This window comes from Polypterus senegalus, chromosome 8 (genome assembly GCF_016835505.1).
Source record: "Polypterus senegalus isolate Bchr_013 chromosome 8, ASM1683550v1, whole genome shotgun sequence".
NCBI classification, from domain to species: domain Eukaryota; kingdom Metazoa; phylum Chordata; class Cladistia; order Polypteriformes; family Polypteridae; genus Polypterus; species Polypterus senegalus.
This window is the reverse complement of record NC_053161.1, coordinates 79,801,870-79,825,890: the sequence shown is the minus strand read 5'-3', so window position 1 is coordinate 79,825,890 and position 24,021 is coordinate 79,801,870. Positions and strand designations below refer to the sequence as shown.

At 35.5% G+C, this 24,021-nt stretch overlaps 1 protein-coding gene across 3 annotated transcripts in view; it reads right to left on the bottom strand.

Annotated features, from left to right (window-relative positions):
- Positions 1-476: 476 nt before the first annotated feature.
- Positions 477-24,021, bottom strand: part of sfmbt2 (Scm like with four mbt domains 2) — a 428,667-nt gene continuing 405,122 nt past the window's right edge. For all 3 annotated transcript variants that reach the window (XM_039761324.1, XM_039761326.1, XM_039761325.1), the window contains 4 exons: positions 12,486-12,655; positions 7,674-7,937; positions 6,653-6,781; positions 477-3,052 (listed from right to left, as the gene is read on the bottom strand). In XM_039761324.1, coding sequence (XP_039617258.1) covers positions 2,912-3,052; positions 6,653-6,781; positions 7,674-7,937; positions 12,486-12,655 — 704 coding nt within the window. In that variant the 3' untranslated portion in view covers positions 477-2,911. The remainder of the gene's footprint in view (positions 3,053-6,652; positions 6,782-7,673; positions 7,938-12,485; positions 12,656-24,021) is intronic.

Below are 24,021 nucleotides of genomic sequence, written 5' to 3'. Positions count from 1 at the left end.
AAGAAATATATATAATACAAGAGGGACAAAAAAAAATTTCAAGCCTAAGTCTGAAAGACAGACAGAATGTTACATGGAGGTTGTATGCGGCCAAACATTAGCCACATGTACACAATGATGCCAGAGAACCTTTGAAGATTCATATGTCAGAGTCAATGATATCACAATATGTGATTCTGTGGGTTTTACATCAGTTCTAAAAAAAAGACATACGCAATAAACCACAAATGCTAGAAAACTGTCATAAACATATTCTAGTACTTATAAGCTAATACTTGTCCTTTAATAAAACTAACCCTCGAAACTTTTTGTTGACCTCTTGTATGCACACACACACACACACACACACACACATATATATATATATATATATATATATATTTATATATATATATATATATATATATATATATATATATATATATATATATATATTAGGGGTGAGCTAAAGTAGGTTTACACAGTTTATTCTTGTATTATTATTTATTTATTTATTAACTATTGTATTGTTTACAGCAATTGAGTTATTAAAGCTATTACTACTTTAGAGTTAATAAAACTATTGTAATAATCATAACCAGTATGTCCTTTCCATACTCACAACTGTAAACCTACATTTGCCAAGCCCTGTGCCTTCTTAAAATGAAATGAAAAAAATGATAAACAGCGAGTCTGACAAAATTTAGAAGCTTTACAGACCACATTCACAAAAAAAAAAATGGAATGTGCATTTTGTATTTTTCAAAAAAGAAAAATGCAATTGCTTGCATTTCATGTATTACTTCCCATCACAAAATAGTTATATTCACATATTTTGCATAGAGGATTAAGCTATCACTTGCAAATGTTAATCATAATACATTTCACAGTTGGATGAATGCAATGCTATAAAAAGCTGAAAGTCAATTTAAATATAAAATATGAAATCTGTAAAAAAGACAATGGATTCTACTGCCAGAAGCATCAAGTTACTCCTTACTTAAAGACTCTCTCGGATAAAGAACTGAAGGCAAATAAGAATCTTCAATGCAAATTGTCACAGTAAAATTTCACTAAATTGTGCAATTTACACATGCCATTTAAAAGCAAACCTTCAAGAAAAGAGCAAGTTAAAGATCCAGAAATAATTTCAGCTGTCATATTATGATCTCATTGAATCACAAGAACTAAAATCGTCTTGAAACCAGAATACACAGCTACCTCTCCTGCAAATAATTAATAGCGAGTATAAAATACACTCCTCTTTGTCAATGATATACGTTAATTGGAAAAATGCCTCCTTAGAAAGTATGACCTTAAAAAATAAGTTATGCTCCCATAAATACATTTTAAATGTTTTAAATATCTGCAAATTAACACCTCAAAATACACATACACATATAATAGCTCACAGTATAACAGAATAAATAGAACTGGCAAACTGTTTTGCCATACATAAGAAAATTATTTTTTTAAATGGCAAAACCACAGCCAAAAAAAATAAGTGGAATAAATCCATGCATTAACCAAGGCATCTGTGACAGACAGATGGGAACTTACATGTGCTCTACTGCATGTCTGAGAAAATGATCAATTTAAACATAGCATGTAAACCCCCTTCTTAAAATTAGGATGACTACATAAACTTTAAAAATGTAAAAACATTTCTGGATTCCATGTTGGTATTGGCAACAATCTGTTCATATCTAAAAACAGAGCTGGTAAAGTATTAGCCACCCTAAAAGGATCACATCCATTAGCCTATAAAGTACTTAAAAAGCTGGACCAAGCAGCAGGGATTGAGATAGTAATGTGGATCTCTCCACCAGAACATATTTATCTGGCTCATTTCATAACATGGCCCACCATTGTTCTACATATTATAAGAAATCAAAAAGAAAATATGAACACTTTTGATTGGGAAGGGCATACCTTACTTGTTTTCAAGTTCTGAGATCAGAACAGACATATTGTACATATTTGAATTTTGAGTATCCAAAATGCACTGCTCCCCGACCCGCCGTTAAATTATTTTACAATAAATTTTCAGACATGAGTTGCATATTTCATGAAGGTGTTCTATGTAGTCTGGAGTATGGCTTCATACATTTATTTTCTTCTCTGTGCACACGTCTCCAGGCACTGTCTTACTGTTTTCACAAACACAATGAAAATTACATTAAAGCTGAAATTTTATTATAAAATTTAAAAATATCAGCATTTGACTTCTGGAAAAGATCAGAAAACATTTTATCTGCAGTTTAACTGCAATGTAAGAAAAATGTATCTGCAATAAAACTGCAGTTAAAATAAGATTATAAGAACTTTGTTATCTGGGACATCAGAGGTGTAGGTATCAGTTAGTAGCTGCTGTATAAGACTTAACTATAGACAAGAAACAACCACTGATTACTTATAACATCCATTATCCAACCCGCTATATCCTAACTATAGGGTCACGGGGGTCTGCTGGAGCCAATCCCAGCCAACACTGGGCACAAGGCATGAAACAAACCCCGGGCAGGGCACCAGCCCACCACAGAACTTATAACATTCTGGCTCATATTTTACATGTAGCAAATCATGAAATACAAAAGCCCAAATTTATCAGCAGTGTCAGAAAACTCCTATAGGTAATTTACTTTGCTGCTTTACAGCTTGTACAAAAATTAGAGCACACTATGGATGGAAAATACCATAATGAACCATAATGGCATTTTTATCACAATAGCTAGAAATGTTCACTACTATTTATGTAAAAATCTTCAATAAATTCTTATTTTGCCATGGGCTCTGACATTTAGTGGCCAAACCAGCACCAGCTACATTGCAACATACTCTTCTTGGTCCCTCTCTGTTAGCATACAAGTGAGCAAGTCTTGAACGCTGAAGGATAATGACCTGATTGAAATGCAGGGCTGCTTGTTGTAAGTCAGCTGGCATATTGAGCATAGAATGCAACTTTTACTCGCTCGATCTGGTGGCATAATTTAATGGCTGGCCCAAGTTTAAGATCCATGCATTCTTGAACTGTCGGAAGTGTCAGGAGAAGCAGTGCTTGGCCGTCAATGTCCTGGAAAACAAACATACAAGGCATTTTTAATAGTGCTACAAAAAGAATAATATCTAAATATACACAAGCAATTCAGAGAATATGGAAATGCGTCTATGTAAATATTGTTGCTATGGTCACATGTCCTCTAAAACAAGAGGAGCTAAATATGATGATTCACAGCATGCTATTTATATGTCCCAGTGAGCTTCATCTAAAGTCTAGGTATGGAGGATACGCATACTATTTATTCCATCAAGAACATAATTTTTCTTCTTATCACATTTTCATATAAAACATGCTGATCAAAGTACTTTATAAGATGTTAAGAGAAAATTTTGCGAGTTAAAAGAAAAGAAACCTTAACCATGAATGCTAATCAAATCTTATTTAAATATTCACCATCTGACTACTACTTACTGACTACAGGGGGGCTATAAAGCCAAATACTTGTACAATTAGACATTGGTTGGTTTTTGTAGTTTTACGTTATTTCATGTCTCATGCCTCAAACCTTCCCAGCCCACTTTCCCTACACTTCAGAGTCAAGTGATGAATGACATCCAGACTACAAAAAACATTTCTGTTTTAACAATGTGTTTACACAGATTACTGTAGAAACGGAACAGACCAGAAATGTGTGTGTTCCAAGCAACAATCTATTATTTCCACTCTAAAACTCCACTTCACTCCCAGAAAATCAATCAAGGCATGAGCTGGGAGAAGTTTGTGCCCGTTCTAAGTTGGTGGGGGGATGGAATAGCCGGCTGCTTGCAGCCTGATTTTTATCAGCACATATAGAGGACAAAAGACGCTGGTGGAGAGCTGTGAACGATTTTAAGAAGCGATTTAAGATTGGACGGATTTACGAGTTTTTTCGTAGGCTCTGGTAATTCTAGTGTTAAAAAGCCATGTGGCAGACCACTTGACTTTCAGTGAACAGGCTAAGGTAATATCATGGTTTCGATTATGGTCTGCTTGATGTCACATTTGCAGGAATAAAAATATATATACTATATATCTTTTTCTATAATATGCTACCGTGGCTGTTCGTTTGTCTGTCCAGGATTTTAAATCACCTGTAGCTCGCAAACCGTTTTACCTATTGACTTGAAATTTGGTACACATATATTACGTGACATCTACTATCCACTTTCTGGGTGATGATATTTATTACTCTTTTTATTTTTATTTTATTTTATTGTAGAATCAACTCTTGGCAGCGCGCAGCAGGGCGGCCGTGCGGTGCATGTGTATGGGTGCCATTCTCATTTCCTACCTCCTTCGCTAATCATTCTTGAGGCAGATTGAAGACTTAAGTGTTAGCTTAAGTAACGTACTAAGTAATTGCAGCACAAACTCTGAATTAATTAGTTTTAACGAGAAAAGATGCCGACGAAAGAAGAGAAAAAGTGGGCCGCTAGGGTGGGAAAAGAAGAGCACATAATTATATACACTCAGACATGCGGGCATAGGGTATGTTTTATGGGGTTGTGTTGGGTGAATCTGGAGAAGAAATTAAGTGTGACACTGCCTCTAACTTTTGTTCTATCAGTCTACTTAAGAGTGGAAGAAGACAAATACCCAGACATTGAACAATGGAAGCCTAGAGGACAGACAAGCTAAGGGGCCTCTGAAGATTTTTTTGTAGTTTGCAAGGACACTGACTTAGCGTCTGTCATTGTTGAATCATCACCTTAATTTCTTTTCTCAACACCTATGCCTGTCGCTTCCCACGGGACCCCAGTCCTCTTTACCCTGTGTGGTCTTTTCTTTTTATCATATCATTTATTATATTATTACATATTACTATATATATTTTCCTCACTCCTTTGTTTCTTCTTTTCTTACTAGATTGCAAATAAGATCTTCAGTTGCAAACTGAAAAGTCCATATACTCCACTCATTGCTCAGTACCTAACTACTTCCTTGATTTTTTATTCAGCTCTTTTGACCAATTTCATTCAGATCTTTTAATTTTCCTTGACATTGGCTGTCATTTTCTGGTTTAGATTTTTAGTTACATTTAGTTTTAGTTGGTTTACTCTTAATTTTGATTGCCTTTTCTCTGTTAAACTTCTGAATATTTTGCATCTTTGTTTATCTGTATTTAGTTTTTTTTTTGTGTAAATATTAATGCACAATCTGGGCAGGCAATCCTTCTGTTTTGAATACCTTCCACCAAATGGTTTTTAGGAATCAATATGTTATGTTTTAGCCAGGATTACTCCACATGCTTATGTTAAAATTTGTTTTAACTGTATTTTTCAATCAGTTTTCAGTATTATTTGTTTCAGTCATTTCTGTTAATACTGTTATTTCCATTTACTATTTAGTAGACATTTATTATTACTTTTGTTATTTGTGAATTACTTATTTAGTTATTATTTAGTTTATAACTGTGTGTCTGTGTTCTGCTATGTGCCTTATATTTCATGCGTAGATCACCCTCACCTCACCTTTAAAAGTAGGTTGGGAAAGCGAGTTCCTTGTGGTTAATAACATGTACTTTGGAGGAGGGTTGTGTGAGAATTGCTATTTTATTTTATTTTTTGCTGGGTTTTTGTTTATGTTTGCTTATAAAGATTCCTCGTTAGACGTATCTCTTTAAACCAGAGATTTACAGTTCTCCCTCTTTTGAGGACTATTTACTAATATTTATTGATGTTCATGAAATATTTCTGGACATTATTAATTCTTTTCCAAGGTTTCTTTCTTTGGGGTCTTGTAGGCCAAAGCCTCTCAGTTTTGTATTGTCTTGGCCCCCATTTTGTGAGACCTACTTTTTGGTAGAGCAGTTAAGATTCTAGTTTGTGTTTTGTGGATATTTTTGAAGTCCTCATCTGTTTTGCTATAATGTGGCGCTATAATCAAAACACAATGATTTTATTTATTTAAAGAACACAAAGTATGCCAGTACTGTACATGAGATTAAAGCCCCAGGAACTGAATTACAGACTGAGTGGAGACTGTATGATGTGTATGCCCCCTAGACTGTCAAAAGATAGTTTTGCTTACATTCACAAGCAAAAGATGTGGTTTTATTTTTAACATGAAATCGATAACATTTGTGTGATGTACAAGTAGTTGCCATCTTTGACAGTATGTATATAGTCTGTCATTCTATATCTGTTACTAGCATAGGTACAAAAAACTGAGTTGACTATTATTGGATATAAGTAAGAGCTCTAAAAGTAGCTGAGGAAAATTAATTTTACTTTGTATTTTTACGAGTAGATGACCTTAAGAGAAACCAACAAACCTGAACAAAGCGGGCTGAGCCATAGATCTGTGGGTAGCATATGGGTATGGGGGTATCTACAACAAAGCTCTATTTATTTTCTACATGAAATGTGGAAAATTAATTTAGAATAAAACAAACAATAGGTGAGTTTGTCCTGCCAACAAAATGTAACTATTGTTAAAAATATACATATATTTTAGAAGTAAATTGAAATGTTCCCTGAATTACTCCCATGCCTTTCAGAAGTAATTTCTTGTTCAATAATGTTGTGTTTTAAAATATTGAAGACGCCTATGCATACTTGTAATAAAAATATTAAGTCATCAACCATTTATTTACTGATGTTAATGTACAGTTTTTCCCTTACACATGTTTACCTGCTCTTGAAATATTTTTGCAACTGGTGCACAATCTGTTGACTGAATGAACCTGACAACATCAGTTACGGTCCATTCTAGTGGATTGCTGTCCAAAATAAGTTTGTCTTCTTCATCATGGTTCTCTATCTGCAATGCCAGCCAAAACAGAAAAAAGAAGGTATGTTTGATTGTTTTAACTGCTCCACATAGACATTGGTAAAAACATCACATTACTTAAGCAGTTCTCTGAAGAGGGTAGCAAAAATGAATACTTCTCATAGACAACAAAGTTTTCATTAATGATGTCTTATCTAAGTCTAAGAAAACAATAATTTATTATCAGAATCCTTGGTGTTGAATAGTAAAACCACAGAACAACATTACTAAGAGTAAAAACAATGCACACACATACAACATAAATATTTTAATAAAAACAAAGGGAAATAAAGGAAGGTACTGAACATGTGTTCTGTGTAGGATGTTAACTGTGATTAAGTTATTATGGATATTGACAATCTAAAAACACTGTTGTAAACAGGAAGGAAACAAACAAAACCATAATTTTGAATGAAAAGGGCTGAATAATAGATCATATTTAGCTGAGTAAGATGTCACTTTTGTCTTTCAACAAATTCAGTCATGTTGTTAGTCTTCCAGAAGAAATTATTTGGAGATGAAAAAGCTTTCTTTATCTTTCCTACAAAGAAAAGGCACTTGTACACCCAAAGAAATGTGTTTTAAGTTATATATTTAGATCTGAATATTCCATTATGCTTCACTTCAGAATATTTTAGAAAAAATAGGTTTTAAACTAAAAGGAAGTTGTCTTATTTTAAGTCTTTACATCTCTACAAATTCTTGGAGATAAATTGATAAATAATCAAGCATTCATCTTATACTCAAGAGAAAAATGTACATATACCTGTAAATTAAATGTTTCCTCAACGGAAAAAAGAAGTGTCTGTGAAATGTTTGCAAGAAAGAAACAAAGAATGTGTACTCATAGATCCAAACTTTATATAAGAATCAAAATGGTTACCTTAGCAGTAGGGCGTTTGGCTGGATAATATGTTACATCTTCGGTATAAGACAAAGATCGAGTTGTTCTTTTTCTTCTAGTCCTCTCGATGTTTGTAGGTCTTATGGTATCACTGCTCCTTCTTAAAGCGGCAGCCCTTCTCGGTCTCCCAGTTTGGACTTCTACAGAAGATGTATCGGTCTGATCTTCACGTTGTTCTGAGCTTGTCTCTTCACTTGCTGTTTCATCTTCCCCACCATCCTGATCATCATCATCTTCACTGTCCTGAGAACCAAAAAAAACAAACTTAAAATGATTAGAGCTTTGGTAACTATGTGTTTGAATTAAAATTGAGGAGCAGTTCAGCTAAGCATATTGAATTTCCTTGTGTCTAAAATTGATAGGAAACAATGAAAACCTGAAAAGGCTTGTGTTCAGCACAGCACTGGACTGTCTAGATTGTGACTACAATGCACACAGTAGGTTAGACAGCATGATTATCTATCTGCTACACTGGGCCACAGATTACTTACTTCTTGAAAGGCAGATCACAATCTGTGAAAGTGCCCCTAGCCACTTTCCCATTCACTCTTTACATGTCAAGACAATTCTGAGATACACCACCTGCAGATGACTCTAGAATCATGGAGTGTACGAGTACATAAGGAACACCAAGAATTAGGGAATGACTTTGTTGACTAGTGCATGCTGAATCATCTACAGACAAACATCAGCAAAACCATGTGATGATGGAGAAGATTAGGAAGAACAACTCTTCCCTAATATTAGTCCTCATCTAGAAATCAGCTATAAAAGCACTTGGACAGAAATCTGAATTAGGCTGCCAATCAGAAGCCACATCGAAAAAGAACCAGAGTCAGGGGTTCATTGACATATGTTCCATCAGCCCATGTTTGCAAGTGTGTTCTGTTATACAATGGTATTTTAAGGGCTACCATGAGAACAGGTGACTTAACAAGTTCATCTGGAAGGCTGGTCCTGTTCTTTTTTGCTAGTGTGGATCTCTGCAGGTAGAAGAGGATATTGACTAAGCTGATGCCTTTCATGCACAACGCTATCCCTTTCATGGCACTCTGATCAACCTCTGAAGCACATACAGAACAAGAAGAATTCTACCACTCCAGGAAGAGATTTTATAACATCTCATTTACCTAAAAGATATGATTTATTTATCAATGTAATGTACTACTATATGTCTGTCTATCTATCTATCTTGGTTGTAAGGCAGGAGCCAACCTTGGACATGAATTGCTGGTAATCCCATAGTAGAACAGTTTACTTTCCATATTTTCAGTATCCAGATGTAACTCCTGTAAGGATATATAATGTAACTCATCTACTTCAACAACATAGCAGTAATCTTTTAGAGTAGATTCTCCCTCTTTACGCAACACCTACATAGCCATTGTCAATAAAAAGCTCCACCAGGACAGTGGTATTCAAGTCCAGCCGTGTGGGTGAATTTAATAGGGTAGAAACACTGGGCAGCGTAATTTATAATAATGTTATATATATTGAAAAAACATAAAAGTTCACAAACAAATTATAGTTATTCTAGTGAAGAAGTTACATAATGGCTTGCTTGTTCAAGATACAGACTTGGGATTTGGGAATCTGCAAATAATACCAAAAAAGAACATTTTCCAAATATGCATTGGGGCGTAGATCATTTTTAAAGTTTGCAATTCAGCATAGGTATCTGAAAAATGTTAAGATAAAAAGTAATGGAATGCTGGAATACAAGAAAACCAAGAGAGGATTTACTGGGTTAATTCTCTTGTTGTAAACACAATGTGTAGAAGTTAGTATAATAAAATATAAGAAAATGTATGCTTAAATTATTATGAATGTAAAAAAGAAAGAAGGATTATGTGAAATGTTTTATTGTTTACAGTTTCTAACTAATATAAACACTGTATATAGTGCACTGTGCAGAGATGAGTAACCAAAAGCGCCCATGGGCTAAAGTGTACACCCTATGTCAAAATGAAAAACAATCTCAAGTTCTTAAGTTTTGAACCATTGCACACATACATACCTTATGATGTAATGGGAGGTTAATTTTTGTGAGAGTATACACAACAGAATACAGCTTTTAGTTGCCACTCAATTCATATAGTCTGATTCAACTTGCATTCAGAAAGAGTTCAGGTCCTGTGGTAAAAGTTAAGTGGGTGACAGTGCACCATCTTCCCCAGTTAAACTCCTGTTTTAGCACAGGTACACCTTTATTCTTTTACAGCTGTATAATTAACAGAGCTGATTATCTGTTCTATCACCATTTTCATGAGCATTCAGTTATTCATTTAATACAAATTTTAATAATGGTAAACAGCATTTCTAAAACTTGATTATTGGCTAAGAAATACAAATCACAATATTTCTCAGCTATATTTCATGCATGAGCATGAAATAAATGTGCTGAGTAAATATGAGAAAAGAACTGCACATAAGATTACAGTACAGATAATACAGATATTACACACATATTAAACAGTACAGCACCGGCATTTTTTTATTTTATAATAGCACACATTTAATTAATAATGTGCACTGTATACATTATGCTAACGGTGAGGGTTCAAATGTAATGAAATATTGCAAATAAACCTGCTGTTAATCACTAACCTCACAACAAAGGCATGTTGTTTACAACCCATACAAATGCATAAAATAACATGGTGATCTGATCACATAACCTTCAGCCTGCTCAACTGACTTTATGTTTGTTTAAAAATACTCTTCCGGAAGATGCCTATCTGCTATGCTCCCAAACTAAACATTTCAAAGTGCATGTTTACACTACTAATGTTATATAACTTTACAATGGCTGAAAGCTTTAAAGGCTGGCCTTCTACACATTCAAAGATGTGTTACTTGTGATGCTCGAGGATTTCATATCTAAAGTACCTGATGATATACCTTGGACTTTCAGCATATGTGGTTTTCTCTTGATAACTTTTCTTTTCTTAATGTACTTTAAAATAATATCAAATAAACCTTTATCCTATCCCGACATCTGTATTTCTATGTTTAAGTATAGCTTTTATGCAAAATAACTCTGTTTATTGCATTGACTTGTTTCATTCACAATTAAAACTGTTCTACAAAACAATTGTTTAAAAATAATGCTGCATCATTATAAAAATGTATCTATAATGAACACACTGAAGATAATCAAATAGCACATGAGATCTGAATATTAATTATGCACTACAAAGTTGATTTGTTAGAATATGTACAGTATTTACTAACCTGTATATACTATATGTACATAGTCTATTTACCAAGTTGATTCTGTACTTTACAATCCAAATTAAACTATACCTTCATAAGAACGATGATCAGGGATGTGTTCCAGTTCACAGAACTAGACTGAACCTTGGCCACCATGGAAAGGAGCAGCCATCTTAAGGTATGTCCATATCCATACAGTATATCTCACAAGCTATGCATGAGGCCCTCTAAAAGGGTGTTGCAAAATTATCCAACTACAGAAAACTTCTAAGACAAGTCAGGCACTTATTCAGTTTACAGAATTGATTTAGTGTTTTCTGACATTACAAAAAATATTTATAAAGTTGGCTTATAGTGTAATCTTTGGTTAATAAGCTTCAGTTAAGCTTAATATCTCTTCCATTACCTAAAGGATATTTATGCTTTGCTTAACAGATTTATATTTCCTAGAGTTCAACTGTGGGAAAGTAAATACATCTTTTTTCTTTTATAACCAAATATTAAAATATGGTTATGTAAAATGTTGCTTAATTTGGATTTTTCTGATAGTGTTTTATATTTGGAATGCACAGTGACAACGTGACTAGTATTTCTGCATTACAGTTTGTACAAATTGTTTTTGATTCCAAGCCCACTCAAGATCTGTATATAGTTTATAGGTTTTATTTTGTGTCCAGGTAGGTTTTTTTCCAGGTATTCCTATTCCTCTAATAACCTAAAAAGGTGCAAGTTAGGTTAACTGGTGACTATAAATTGCTTAGGCAAGACTGCACAACAGTGCACACATCAATGCCTCTGATAGACTTGTAAGTATCATGTCCGGAGTCAGTTATGACTTTGAGTCTCAGGTTAGATAATCTTGGGCTAACTTTAACCAGGCAATTGTCATTTCTGTAAAAAACAAGATTATATATAGATGGATGTTTCACATGTGTAAATATTTTTACAACTCCCAAGCATATCTTCTCGGTAAACTTAGCATAAGAATACACTGAGTTCATCAGTGTGTAACCATTTCTCATTGTTAACTTTTCATTTATTTACTCAGTTGTTTTTTTTTTAATCTTGATTTCTCAGTAAATGATATGCCGAGACACAGGACCTAAGCCAGCAGCGACAATTACAAAAAGAACCAGACCAGAAATGACACTAATCCACCTAACTTTGGACTGTGGGAGAAGGCCAGAGGCCTTCTTAAACACATGAGGATCATGCAAATGCGTTGGGAATGTGACTCCAGAGAAAAAAAAAAACTAACCGCTACCTGCAATGTAACTGTGCCGTTCACAAAGCTTTTTTTTTTTAAATAGCAGACATGCCAGAAGAAAAACTAATAAAGCAAAAATAGCATTTGGCAAAAATTATTTTTCTCTTATAGCAATTTAGGTTTTATTATGATTTTGGAACAAGCTTCCCTTCAATAAATATTCCATATTATTAACTGAGAAAAAGACTGTGATGAATAGAGAAGCGGAGCCTCTTTAAAATATAAAAACATATTCTTTCAAATTACAACTTTAAAGAAATATATAAGAAAGCAATTGTTCATGTAAAAATATACTGGCTGACTAGTACCTGTGGTGAGCCTCCTAGCGTGTAATCCACAGCAGATGACCTTCTCTTTTTCTGTACAAAGATCGATTTACGCTTCTTCCGGCGCCTGGTTGGCTTTGTCAACCCACTTTCTGCACAGCCTACGCCAATAGTTGGCTTGATGACCTTCTTCCGCTTACCATAGTAGTATGCTAAGAAACAATATACAGGGACATAATTTAATGTGTTAGGGTCAGGAAAACATAAAACATTAATGGATAACATTTGGGCAGATGTATCATACTTATTTATAACAAAAGTAGATAATAATGGAAAATATTAGCAGCAGAAAAGAAAAATATCCAGTTAAAATTAATGAAGTAATAATGATCAAATTCATGTTACATTTAGACACTTCACTACAATGATTATTTTCATTTTTTCTCTCAGTAACACAAATCGAGAGTAACAAAGAGAAAACGTTAGTAATACAATATACAGTATGGCAAATAAAAGAAAGTACACTGAAAATTATAAAATATAAAACAATTAGCTGAATGTATTAAAAATATATATATAATCCAACATTTTGAGTGTAATCAGTAATGGACAATAGTCAGATTTGTTTGTCTTCTGTGTTCATGCGTAGCAGAAATAATGTCCAAAGTATTTATATTACTATTATTAAAACAATACTTATTTTATTGTGTATATTCTTTAAATGAGCACTAATAATTCATTGCTTATGGAACAGTTTTTAAGAACAAATTGATAACTGACAAAGAAATAGCAGTACCTGTTGAAGTAGTAGTAATGTTAACAGTACAAGGTACAGTGAAAGTTATACTTGTATGTCTGTACAACATGTTGTCAAATACCCTAAAGAAACTTTTCAGGAAAAAGGTGAACTAAACCTCCATACATAAAAAATGTAAATGTAAAATATAAATCATCACACATCTTTGGCGGTATGCCAGCTGTGTTAACAGTCAATCAGTCATTGTCCAACCCGCTATATCCTAACACGGGGGTCTTCTGGAGCCAATCCCAGCCAACACAGGGCAAAGGCAGGAACAATTCCTGGGCAGGGCACCAGCCCACCGCAGGGCACACACACACCAAGCACACACTAGGGACAATTTAGGATTGCCAATGCACGGCAGGAAACCCACGCAGATACGGGGAGAACATGCAAACTCCACGCAGGGAGGAGCTGGGAAGTGAACCCAGGTCTCCTTACTGCGAGGCAGCAGTGCTACCAATGAACAGATTTAGCTTTATCTATAGCAGAGCCTTATAACTTACATTATTGTGTGGGAAACTTCAGTCTGTTAGGGTGCATTTGGGTTAGGGTATGTGAGGCATTCACAGACAGCCATGGCAAGTGATCCAAAAACTGTCCTGACATCAAAACATGTATAGGACTATTGGTTTTTGATCAGACTGATCAGAATATTTTAACACAGACTAAAATGTATGGTCTAGAACAGTGCTTCAAACTATTTTCTTCCATGTATGCCTAAGCCAAAACAAAGATCCTCACATCGTTGTACCCCTTCCAATAAATCAAAGGAAAATAAAATTATAAAAAAACTTTGTTGATGTGGCAATCAATCTTGCGTATTTCTTGGTGTAAAATTAATCCAATTTGATTAATTTTGTACTGAGATTAAGCCCTGGCCTTAATCTGGAAAACTAAAGGACATTTCCCCCCACCAACAAAGTGAGGGAACCAGACAGAGGAAAACAGGGGACACTACTAGAAAAACAGATTGAAGGGTAGTTTGTATTAGCCTTCTAGTAACTCAAGATCCTCGTGTCCCTCAAGACTATCACTTTCAGCTCCTACAAGTTTTTTAAATTAAACTCACTGTTTTAGAAGCACTAGTCTAGAAAGGTGAAAATTGTTAAAATTGTTAAAGCTATTTGAAATAATGAAAGGTTATAGTATGCAGAAGACATACAGTCAAATACGTTTATATTTCAGGTTATAATTCTTATTATTAATGTATTTGGTGAAATTTGAAATGATAAATATAAGGCAGACTACATTTGATCCATAACATGGTACAGAAAGGTCTGGCTTAGGTTTTTACAAAAATTACAAAGCATAATAAAAACAAGCAAAAACATCTCTCTATTACAATAAAAAAATCTTGGGTCGAGATGTGACCTTCTCGGAAAGACACATTGACGTCCTGCAAGACTAGACTTTACAACCTTTGGAAGCAAGACCCATGAGACGGTGACTTTTGCATGTCATGCCCTACTTACAAACAATTTAAAACAAGATCAAGGACATCTAACCTCTGTTGGAATGCTTTTGGCAGACACACTTCATGTGCTCCCAGCTTTTAAAAATTTTATACGTTCTAGATGGCACGTCAATGACTAAGCTTAGAAGAAAGAGCAGCGTGTCAAAAAGAGAGAAAAGAAGGAAAAAAAGAATGCACAAAAGAACAATAATAATCTATGTGCAAATTCTGAAAATAAGGAAAGTAATAATCAGCCAAGACCAAGTGGTACTGAACACCTCGTAGGTCCAAACGGGGTCAGAAATAAAACACTTCATAAAGACGTTCAAAAATGTTGGCACAATACACATGCATAGCAGGTTAGAGATTATGAAAGCAGTGGAAATCGAAAGGCTCAAAAAAAACATTGGCGAGATACACATGCAGAGCAAGTTAAAGAATATGAAAATAGGAAAATTCGAAAGTATCGAAAAAAAAAGATAATATAGATCGCATTAGCACAAACAAACAGAAATTATTACTCGGTGAAATAATGGAACAGGACATAGGTGATACGTCAGAAGTATGCAGATATTGTTCGGCTTTAAAGTTTAAGTCAGAGACTTGTAGATTGTCTAATTCGTGTTGCCTCCCAATAAAATGACTTATCTGCGAGAATTATAAGATCTGTGGTTTGATGAAAGTAAAATACACAAACATTGCAGGCAAAATATCTGAGTCTACAATAATCTTTTCACGTTTGCATCATTCAATGCTCAAAACGTAGATTTACACAATAATGGACCATATGCTATGAGTTAAAGCTACGACAAGTTTAATTTGGAAGAAACCACAATTTGGTCAGGTGCATATTTATGATCACGGCGGACCGATGCAACATAGAATCGAAGGAGTATGTAACAATTCCCATGAAAATAACAATCTCTTTAAATTGTATATCCTGTTAACCAAACCCAGAGGTGGACAAGCGAATGCGAACAGGGGATGGAGCCCACCAGAGTACATTAAAAATACTGTTGGGGTGCAACAGTAAACTATTAGAAGAACATGTTGAAGAATCAGTGGTACATTCATTTCTCTTGACTACTTGTTGCTGTTATAGGTAATAATGGATGACGTTAGAAAGATATAAAATTTATAAAATGTAGACTATCACGTACCTTGCACCTCTGTATATACAGTACACAACAGAGTATGTGTATGATTCTACCCTAGAATACACACAAAAGAATTTAAATATACAGCATATAAGAGCTACAAAATAGATTATATAATTATACTCCAAGACAGGAATAGGATCTTTGAAACAGTAAGATATAAGAGCTTCATAAGAGGAGGTGTAGGACAAATTCTAGAAAAAGACATATCTGATGACAAACAATGTTAGCAGATAGTTGATAATCAAGGCTGTTCAGGTCAACCATTTTCCTACCCCACAGGAGTTACAGAGATATAAAAGTATGGGATCTAGGAAACCTCCTAAACCCATGATGACACATACAGCACAGAAGAAATCAGGGAACCCTACCACTATGATTTGAACGTGTGGTTCATGGAACAAAATCACAGGTGTAGACATCAAGATGAGGACCTTAGTCTAGATAACAGTGTTTTAAATTAGCTGAAAACATTCATAGAGACCTTTTCTTCAGCCTGCATGAAAATAAGACACAGTAAATCATGGCTAATACACTCAAGTATGACTGGGCAAAATGTGCTGCTGACATTCAGTCTCAAGAGGCTCCATTCTGATTAATGAGGCAGCTGAGAATGAAGGCAGGGGATGCAAAGAACATGCAGGTTGCAATTATAAGCTGTCATTTAACATTGACCCTTGTCATGCTCAGCTGCTGAACTCTTCAAGTGAACAAATTTCAATAATTACAAGATGAATGAAAAAAGAAGCAAAGCATTAAAGAATGAAGTTAAAGACACGCAAGGCTTGATTGAGCTGAAAAAGTGACAAATAGCACCAACATAAATAAAGTCTGAAGAAACGTAAAAACTTCCCCCCAATAGTTCTTGCTTATTAATATGTAGTGCCTGGAGATCCAGTTCTATACTGTATGTTGTTGTTTGCATTTCTGAAGATCTGTTAGGTAATAAAATTTTAAATGAAAATCAGGGTATCATTAATGTAGAAAACAGCAAATTTATCACTTTTATATTGTCATCTCATTAATTCTCCACCTCAGATATGGAGATAAATAAAAAAAATTGAGCTACTTTAAAAATGTTTAACTTGGTAATTAAGTATCATGTGTACATGTAATATGTACGTACTAAATTGTTGTGTTATCTTTAATCTTTTTCCAGATTATAACAGTTCAGTAAATGAGAGAATGGAATGTTGCTATGGTGTCATCCATCCACAGTGATAAGCTACAAAGGATCTGGAAAGAATTACAGTATAGGACTGACGTGTGCTGTGTGACATGAGGGGCACATGTTGAGCAATTTTAAGGTGAAGAAAAAGTGTGATAGGTCTTTTAATAACTGGTTTTGGCAATGTAATCATGTGATATTTAGCAACTGTGTAATGCAGTTTTGAAAACTGTTAAATTTTTAAATTACTAAGGGGCTTCGCCCCCTGCTCACTTCACTTGCCAACAACCAATCTTTTAATTCTCGGAGATATGCCTCTTCATTGGGAAGAAACACTACTTTTCCCAGATGGCAACACAAATTAGACAATCTACATGTCTCAGACTTAAAAGTTTAAATCCGAACAATATCTCCATAATTCTGTCATATCACCTGTGTCCATATATTCGATATATAAACTGTATGAACAAAATAGACTTTGAGAGTATGGGGTAAATCATGTATTTTCATAGTGCTGCAGTTCAATAACAAAAACTAAGCCAACTAACACCATTCCATAATGTCTTTAATATTTTTGATCACATGAATAAAAAGACTTGCTTAGAGTAAGATTGAGTTACAGAAAAGAAACCTCTGGCACAGCTTGCTGTGCCTTCTCCTGTATGAACCACTAGTGGTGTGGCGAAAATCTCTGGGGTGGGGTTTGAAAACTGCAGATGCTTCAGAACCTGTTATATTCTCTCGCTCTCTGTCTCCTCATGATGGAAGTAGGAACACATTACCCAGGGCATGCCCATGAAGGGCAACCTGAACTCCAAGGGAGATTAAAGCTGCCTAGCTAGATTGAAATGGACTACCCATTCTGAATATTATCCCCTGGTGGAACTAGTAAAGGGAGGCCCATCACAATCAGTACCAGCTCAGTAATTTCCTCAAAAGTGCTAAATCTCTGTTAAGAGTGAGATAAGCATTCAAAAAAGAGCTAGTCATTTAGAACATGATTAAAACATAAAAGTAAAATAAACTGGAATGAACAGTAAAGTTTGGTCTCCTGCCTACTGATCACACCTTGTATTTAACAGTACAATTCAACCATCATCTTTGTGCTTACTCATAAATAAGAGAGCTAGGTACTTGAAGCCTTCCACATAGGGCAGATGATAACCTCAGGTCCCCAGACAGAATACTTTCCAAATTAAAACTGGTATATTTAGAATGACATCATTCTCTTCACCAGTACACTCGCTCGGAGGCTCAGTATTCACTCCTTGTATAATGGCACTATTTTACATACAGTACCTGAGTGTGGTGTTATGAGGAACTGCCCACATTCATGATTGTCCCGTGGCTAATGCTGCAGCTGCTGTGGCCCTCGTCATTTTAAAAAGAAGCGCGAGTCGGTTTTGAAGGAGGTGTAAAAAAACGATCGGGGAGAAAAAGGAAAGGAGAGGACGGAGGTTACCGGGAGCAGGAGAGGAAGCAGGTCGGTGAGAGAGAGAGAGAGAGCCGCGAAGAGCGAGCGGACGGGCGAGCGAATGAGCGCTCGTGGGCAGCTGCGTTGAAGCTGGGTGTTAGGCCGACACCCACGTGTTGGTGTTGATGTCGCTCCCGCTGAGCGATCAGGTAGCGGGAGTGACCAGGGAAGGCGACTGGCCGCATGAAGGCCATGGAAAGGCAGCGGAAGTCGGGAGACTTGGTGGTGGGAATCCCCAACGTGAGCGACCTGGCCGTTGTGGGAAAACAAGTTCTCCGGGACTGGGATGAGTGCCATACCGAAGCCAGGGATCGGGAGGTCTCCAGTCTCGTGCGTGTGTTTCAGGAGGGCAGCTGAAGAGAGCGTCTTGCCTGCTGCGATGCCCAAACGGGATTAGCAGGTGAGACGCTAACAAAAGAGCACCGGATTTGTTTGTTGTTGGTTTTAAAACTGCTTCCAAGAGAAGATTTTAACCTCCGATTTTTAAGGATGTGTTTTTTTTTCTATTTATTGATTTTTAACCTCCACGTTCTTTTTATGGATTATTTATTTAATGAATCTGGGAGTATTGCACTATTTATGAACACTGTTTTTGATTTGTTGACTGTTTTAATAAAAGCACTGTTGCACTTTTTGTATACCTTCCCCTTGCTGGAATTATTTGCCTCCATTGACTAGCTCACTCGGCAACATTATCGACGGTGTTGGGTTCATGTGCTACCAACAGCAAAGGGAGTGTGGAGCCAGAACCCACATCGTCACACTGAGACACACGTTTACATTAATGGCACTGAATATGCATACCAAATTGCTGATTGTGTGACAATGTATGCCCATTAAAAAGTCAAAATAGTGATCTCCAGTTTAGATGCATTACTGTGTTCGTTAAAACCAAAAATGGTGAGAGGAATATCTACACAGCTCAGCTTCTGACCTATTAAATTGTTCAATACTACACCAAGCTATGTTCCCAGACTCACTTCTCAAATAAGCAGGAAAATGTCAGCTTAAAAACATTGCAAAAACTACAATCAAAACAACAGTCAAAAGGCAATACAAAATGGATTTAATCTAAATAAATTTATTTCATCACATCCAGTGTTTTGGAACACAATCATCATTATGTAATTGTCACCTGAAACCTTAAAAAATGAATTTGTGTATAGACTGACCCATATTCTAAAGTGCCTAATATAATTGGGTGCATGGCAAAAACCCTCTACTTCACGACACACTCATGATAACACCCACAAACAGTTCGAGTTTTACGTTTTTTTTTTTTTAAATGTTTAAACTATGAAAGAAATTAGTACTGTGGATCCCACTTTTTACTTTACATGAAATAATTCAACAAGAACATGGCAACACTGATGGAAAATTAAGGGTAATTTTCACACAAACAGAAAGAGTTTCTTCACACAGAGAACAACAGACATATGCAAGGCTGGATAATCTGTTCTCATCAAAGCTGTTCTATTGTTCCAATGAAAAGAAACTGCTCCTCTTCATGGAAATACAGACAAAATATAAATATTGGAGAATCTAGCAGTATTTTAATTATTTACTAACTTATTGTGGCTTTTATTTTAAGTTCACATTTCCCTTTTCAAATTGTTTTTCCTGGCTTCTGGTTTAACATGCCACCACAGCAATCATTATATAGGCTGGTCCAGATCTAATTATGCAATTTTCATTATGCTATAACTTATTATGTTTATTACATAGAAAATCACCTGAAAAATCCCAGACCATCGAGAAGTGTGCAAACTGATGACGAGAAGAATCCTTTTTGCGTCAAACTGGAATCGTCCCCGCATAAATCAAAGTCATCCAGACGATCTGGATCTGCATAATTAGATCAGGCCCACCCTGTATATATCCCTCAGCTGGTCCTTAATATGGCAATATAGTGAATTTACAATGTTACAAAGCTTTTTTAATAGTGCTTTCTTTCCATTTTAGCCACTCTGTACAATTAAGAACTATTTCTAAGGATTATTTCTCCCCCAAGTTGTGATCAGGTAGAACATGACAACTACTATCTACACAGTAGTGTGTAAAACAAAGTGTCTTTTTAGCCTAAGCAAATTCTTTAGAACCCAGTGATTGCAAAGTAGGTGAAAATGTATGAGTCACAGGAAAGCATATTTTTAAGGAGTCGGTCATTCTTTAAAAACACTTCTCAGTTGCTTGGAAAATTCTGTATGTATTTCTGTTAATCTGTGGAGCTTGTTACAGTGGCTACAAATGACATGCTGGAAAGGAGGTAAAATCAGTAAGACATCTCTAAACCCATTCAAGTGTTTTCATTTCCTAGTACGTAGTTATATTTGTGTCTATAACAGGGAATAGACCAATGAGGGATAATAAATGCCCCAAGGCTTACAGACTGAAAAGTGTTAGCGGACAGCTCTCAGGTAGGATGGAGTGTCCTACTGTCCTATGAGATAATGGACATGAGAGTGTTCAAGGAGACTCAGTCATTTTAGGGCTTTACGGCAGGAAGGGGCAGCAGGGGCTATAAACTGAAGAGGGAGCTTTTCCAGCCCAAAATGTGGAACCAGGAAAAGAGGTTAAAATTAGGCAATGAGAGTCACAATTTCACATATATCCATGACTATATTTTCAATTTACATTAGATAATTGTTTTTGTAACTTAGTATGTACAGTAAGCATTTAGAATAATTTTCAAAGAATATTAATTCTTTGAATTCTACTTTGGGCATGGAATTTCCCATCTTTGTAGAGCATGATAAAACGCAGAAGTTCAAATCTACTGTACTGTATACTGTAGCTTCAGTACTGATATCTGAGGATAAAAGCTCTCAGGCACTAGTGACTTATTAGATTGAAGTGCCCGGTGTCTCTTTAGTAAATCACTCTCTATGATCTCTATGTCAGTTACAATAACATCAGCACACTTTGAAGAAATTGCTAATAAAAATGTCTTGGAAAAAAAAATAGTTTCATCTTTATCATTACTTGTTACTTTGCCTTCACACATTTTTTCTTTGATTCATTTCTTTTTCCAGTGAATAAATGAAAATATCTTTTTTGTTTTAATTTTTGCATCACCAGCTGTGTTTTTGGAAGCCGTCTTTTTACCCATACACAAGACTAAGAAATTGAAGCTGAAACCTCAAGGCTGTGGATTAACATGCCACCACAGGATGCACTGTATCCCTCAGCCAATCTTTAATAATGGGTCTGGGCTCAGAGAATATGAATTTACAATGTGCTTTGGTGCAGTTTTCAGGATTGTCCCAGAAATTACAATTGAGTGACTAATTAATTTGTGAGTATTAATGCCAGAAACAGTGTACTAAGCATACCACAGTTCATGGTATTTGTGGATGAATTTACATAACTATTAATAATCATGAGCTAATTCTTCATATTGCACATGAAAGGTATGATTGGAGAGGAACATGCCCTTAAGACATGTTTGTTAACAGATCTCTGGGTGGATTACAAGAAAATGGCTGACCAAAGACCACTGGCGTAAGGGAAGAAAGCCAGAGGAAGATACATTTATTTTATATTCCTCAGAGAAAAAGCTAGGGGAGCATTGTTCATCAGTGTAAAGATCACAGTTAACTTGCTCAAGTCAAGTGTTAATTGAATCTAGTTAAATACTGAAAAAGGTTGAAGAATAATGCAAATCATAAAAAGACATGGCAGGATTTGCAGTACACAGAAGAAAAAAAATATTGGGATTTCCAAACAGTCAGAAACTTTAGAGCTGTTGAGATAAAATAACTTCAGTTTGGATTTTTTTAGTGATTTTTTCTAATTTTCCATTCAGATGTTAGTACAGATGACCCACTTTGTGTTTATGCTGCTCAACTAAGATCGGTCTCAAGTCAATTAAATGGCACTTCAAAGGTTTTTTGGTTCATTTCTAGTTCATGTCAAACTGATTGCCTGCTAATTTTGAGCACTTTTCATCTGAGTACCAAGGTCTCTACAGAAAATCTTACGTTGTTTCTTGTGTACTTAAAAATAAAATAAAGGGTCAAAACTACTACTGAACCAAAAATCAATACCTAACTTTTTGTTTAATAAACCAAGTACTGAAATAACTGACTGTTCAAAGTTCACTGAAAGAAAGAATTCCCAGACTTACTGCCTACGAAACATGCAACATGAAGAATTTCATGTAGAGTTGGACAATGTTAAGTGAAAACTGCCACCTGTCCTTTGTGCATTCGAGACACCGCTTCACATACTCAGAAACTCTCAAAACTGCAGGCTCAGAAAACCCAAACAGACAATGAAACACCCATTGAAATTAAAGACAACAACATGCAGACCATCACAGAGCAGACTTGATCCGAAGCAGTCCAAACCACTGTATCCCATCATTAAAAAAAAATATATATATATATATATTCATAGCATCCGTTGTCTGAGTCCCGATCTGATGTGGTTGGTCTGCCAATCGGCAAACATCCGCCACTAGTACCCTCTCAGTTGCGAGAAGCAGATCATAGAATGTCACATAGTTTATTGTCAAATAATGCAAAGAATATGCAACACGTGTTTCGCCCTTATTTGGGTTTATCAGGCGTACACACTCCACTGTACCCCTTGCAGGGATCGAACCTCGGACGTCAGCGTCAGAGACGAAGCCCCTTTATGTTGCGCATGTGGTTAGTTTATTTGACAGCCTGGAGATCGGAGTAATTACATTCATAGCATCCATTGTCTGAGTTCCAATCTGATTGTCTGAAGTCACTTCTGGGGTCAAACTACCTGGACCTGCCTCTTCCTCACAGAATTCCTCATAGAGGGGATTGATGCCATCTTAGAGCGAGATCATCTTTGAGAATCCACAACATATCATTTGTGTAGTACCACACATTTTCTTTTTACGCCTTTTGCTTACCTTAATATAAGGGGTTTGCCATTGGGTGCCCCAGAAACTTTATCTTTGTTATTATTAGTTAATATCTTTATTATTTATTGCCTTTTTGTCACTTTACAACAAACTGCATCAGAAAACTGAAAAGACTGTATATTAAGAGTTTAACAAAGTTAAAATGAAAACGAGACATATATAAGTATTTGCTGTTGGAGACTGAATAAGTTCAATATGAAGTTGAGACCTTGAATCAACAAAAGTGTGCTGCAAATGTTTCTCAGATCATCCAAAGAGTTGACAGCCTACTGGCAAGATCAGCGGACGAGCCTCCTGTTGTACTGTTCAGTAATCCCTCCTCACGTTGCGTTCCAGACCCCCCGTGATAGGTGAAAATCCGCGAAGTAGAAACCATATGTTTGTATGGTTATTTTTATATATTTTAAGCCCTTATAAACTCTCCCACACTGTTTATAAATATTCCCTGCACAGTTTTACAGCATAATCCCTTTGTATTCTCTTAGATATTAGGTAAGATTCATTGAAATTATGTATGTAAACACACTGTTTATATACAGTAAAACCTAAATATTATTTTAAAGATATTGAGTGTCTCCGATATCACATATGTTACAGCCATTACAATAGACAGGCCACCAGCAA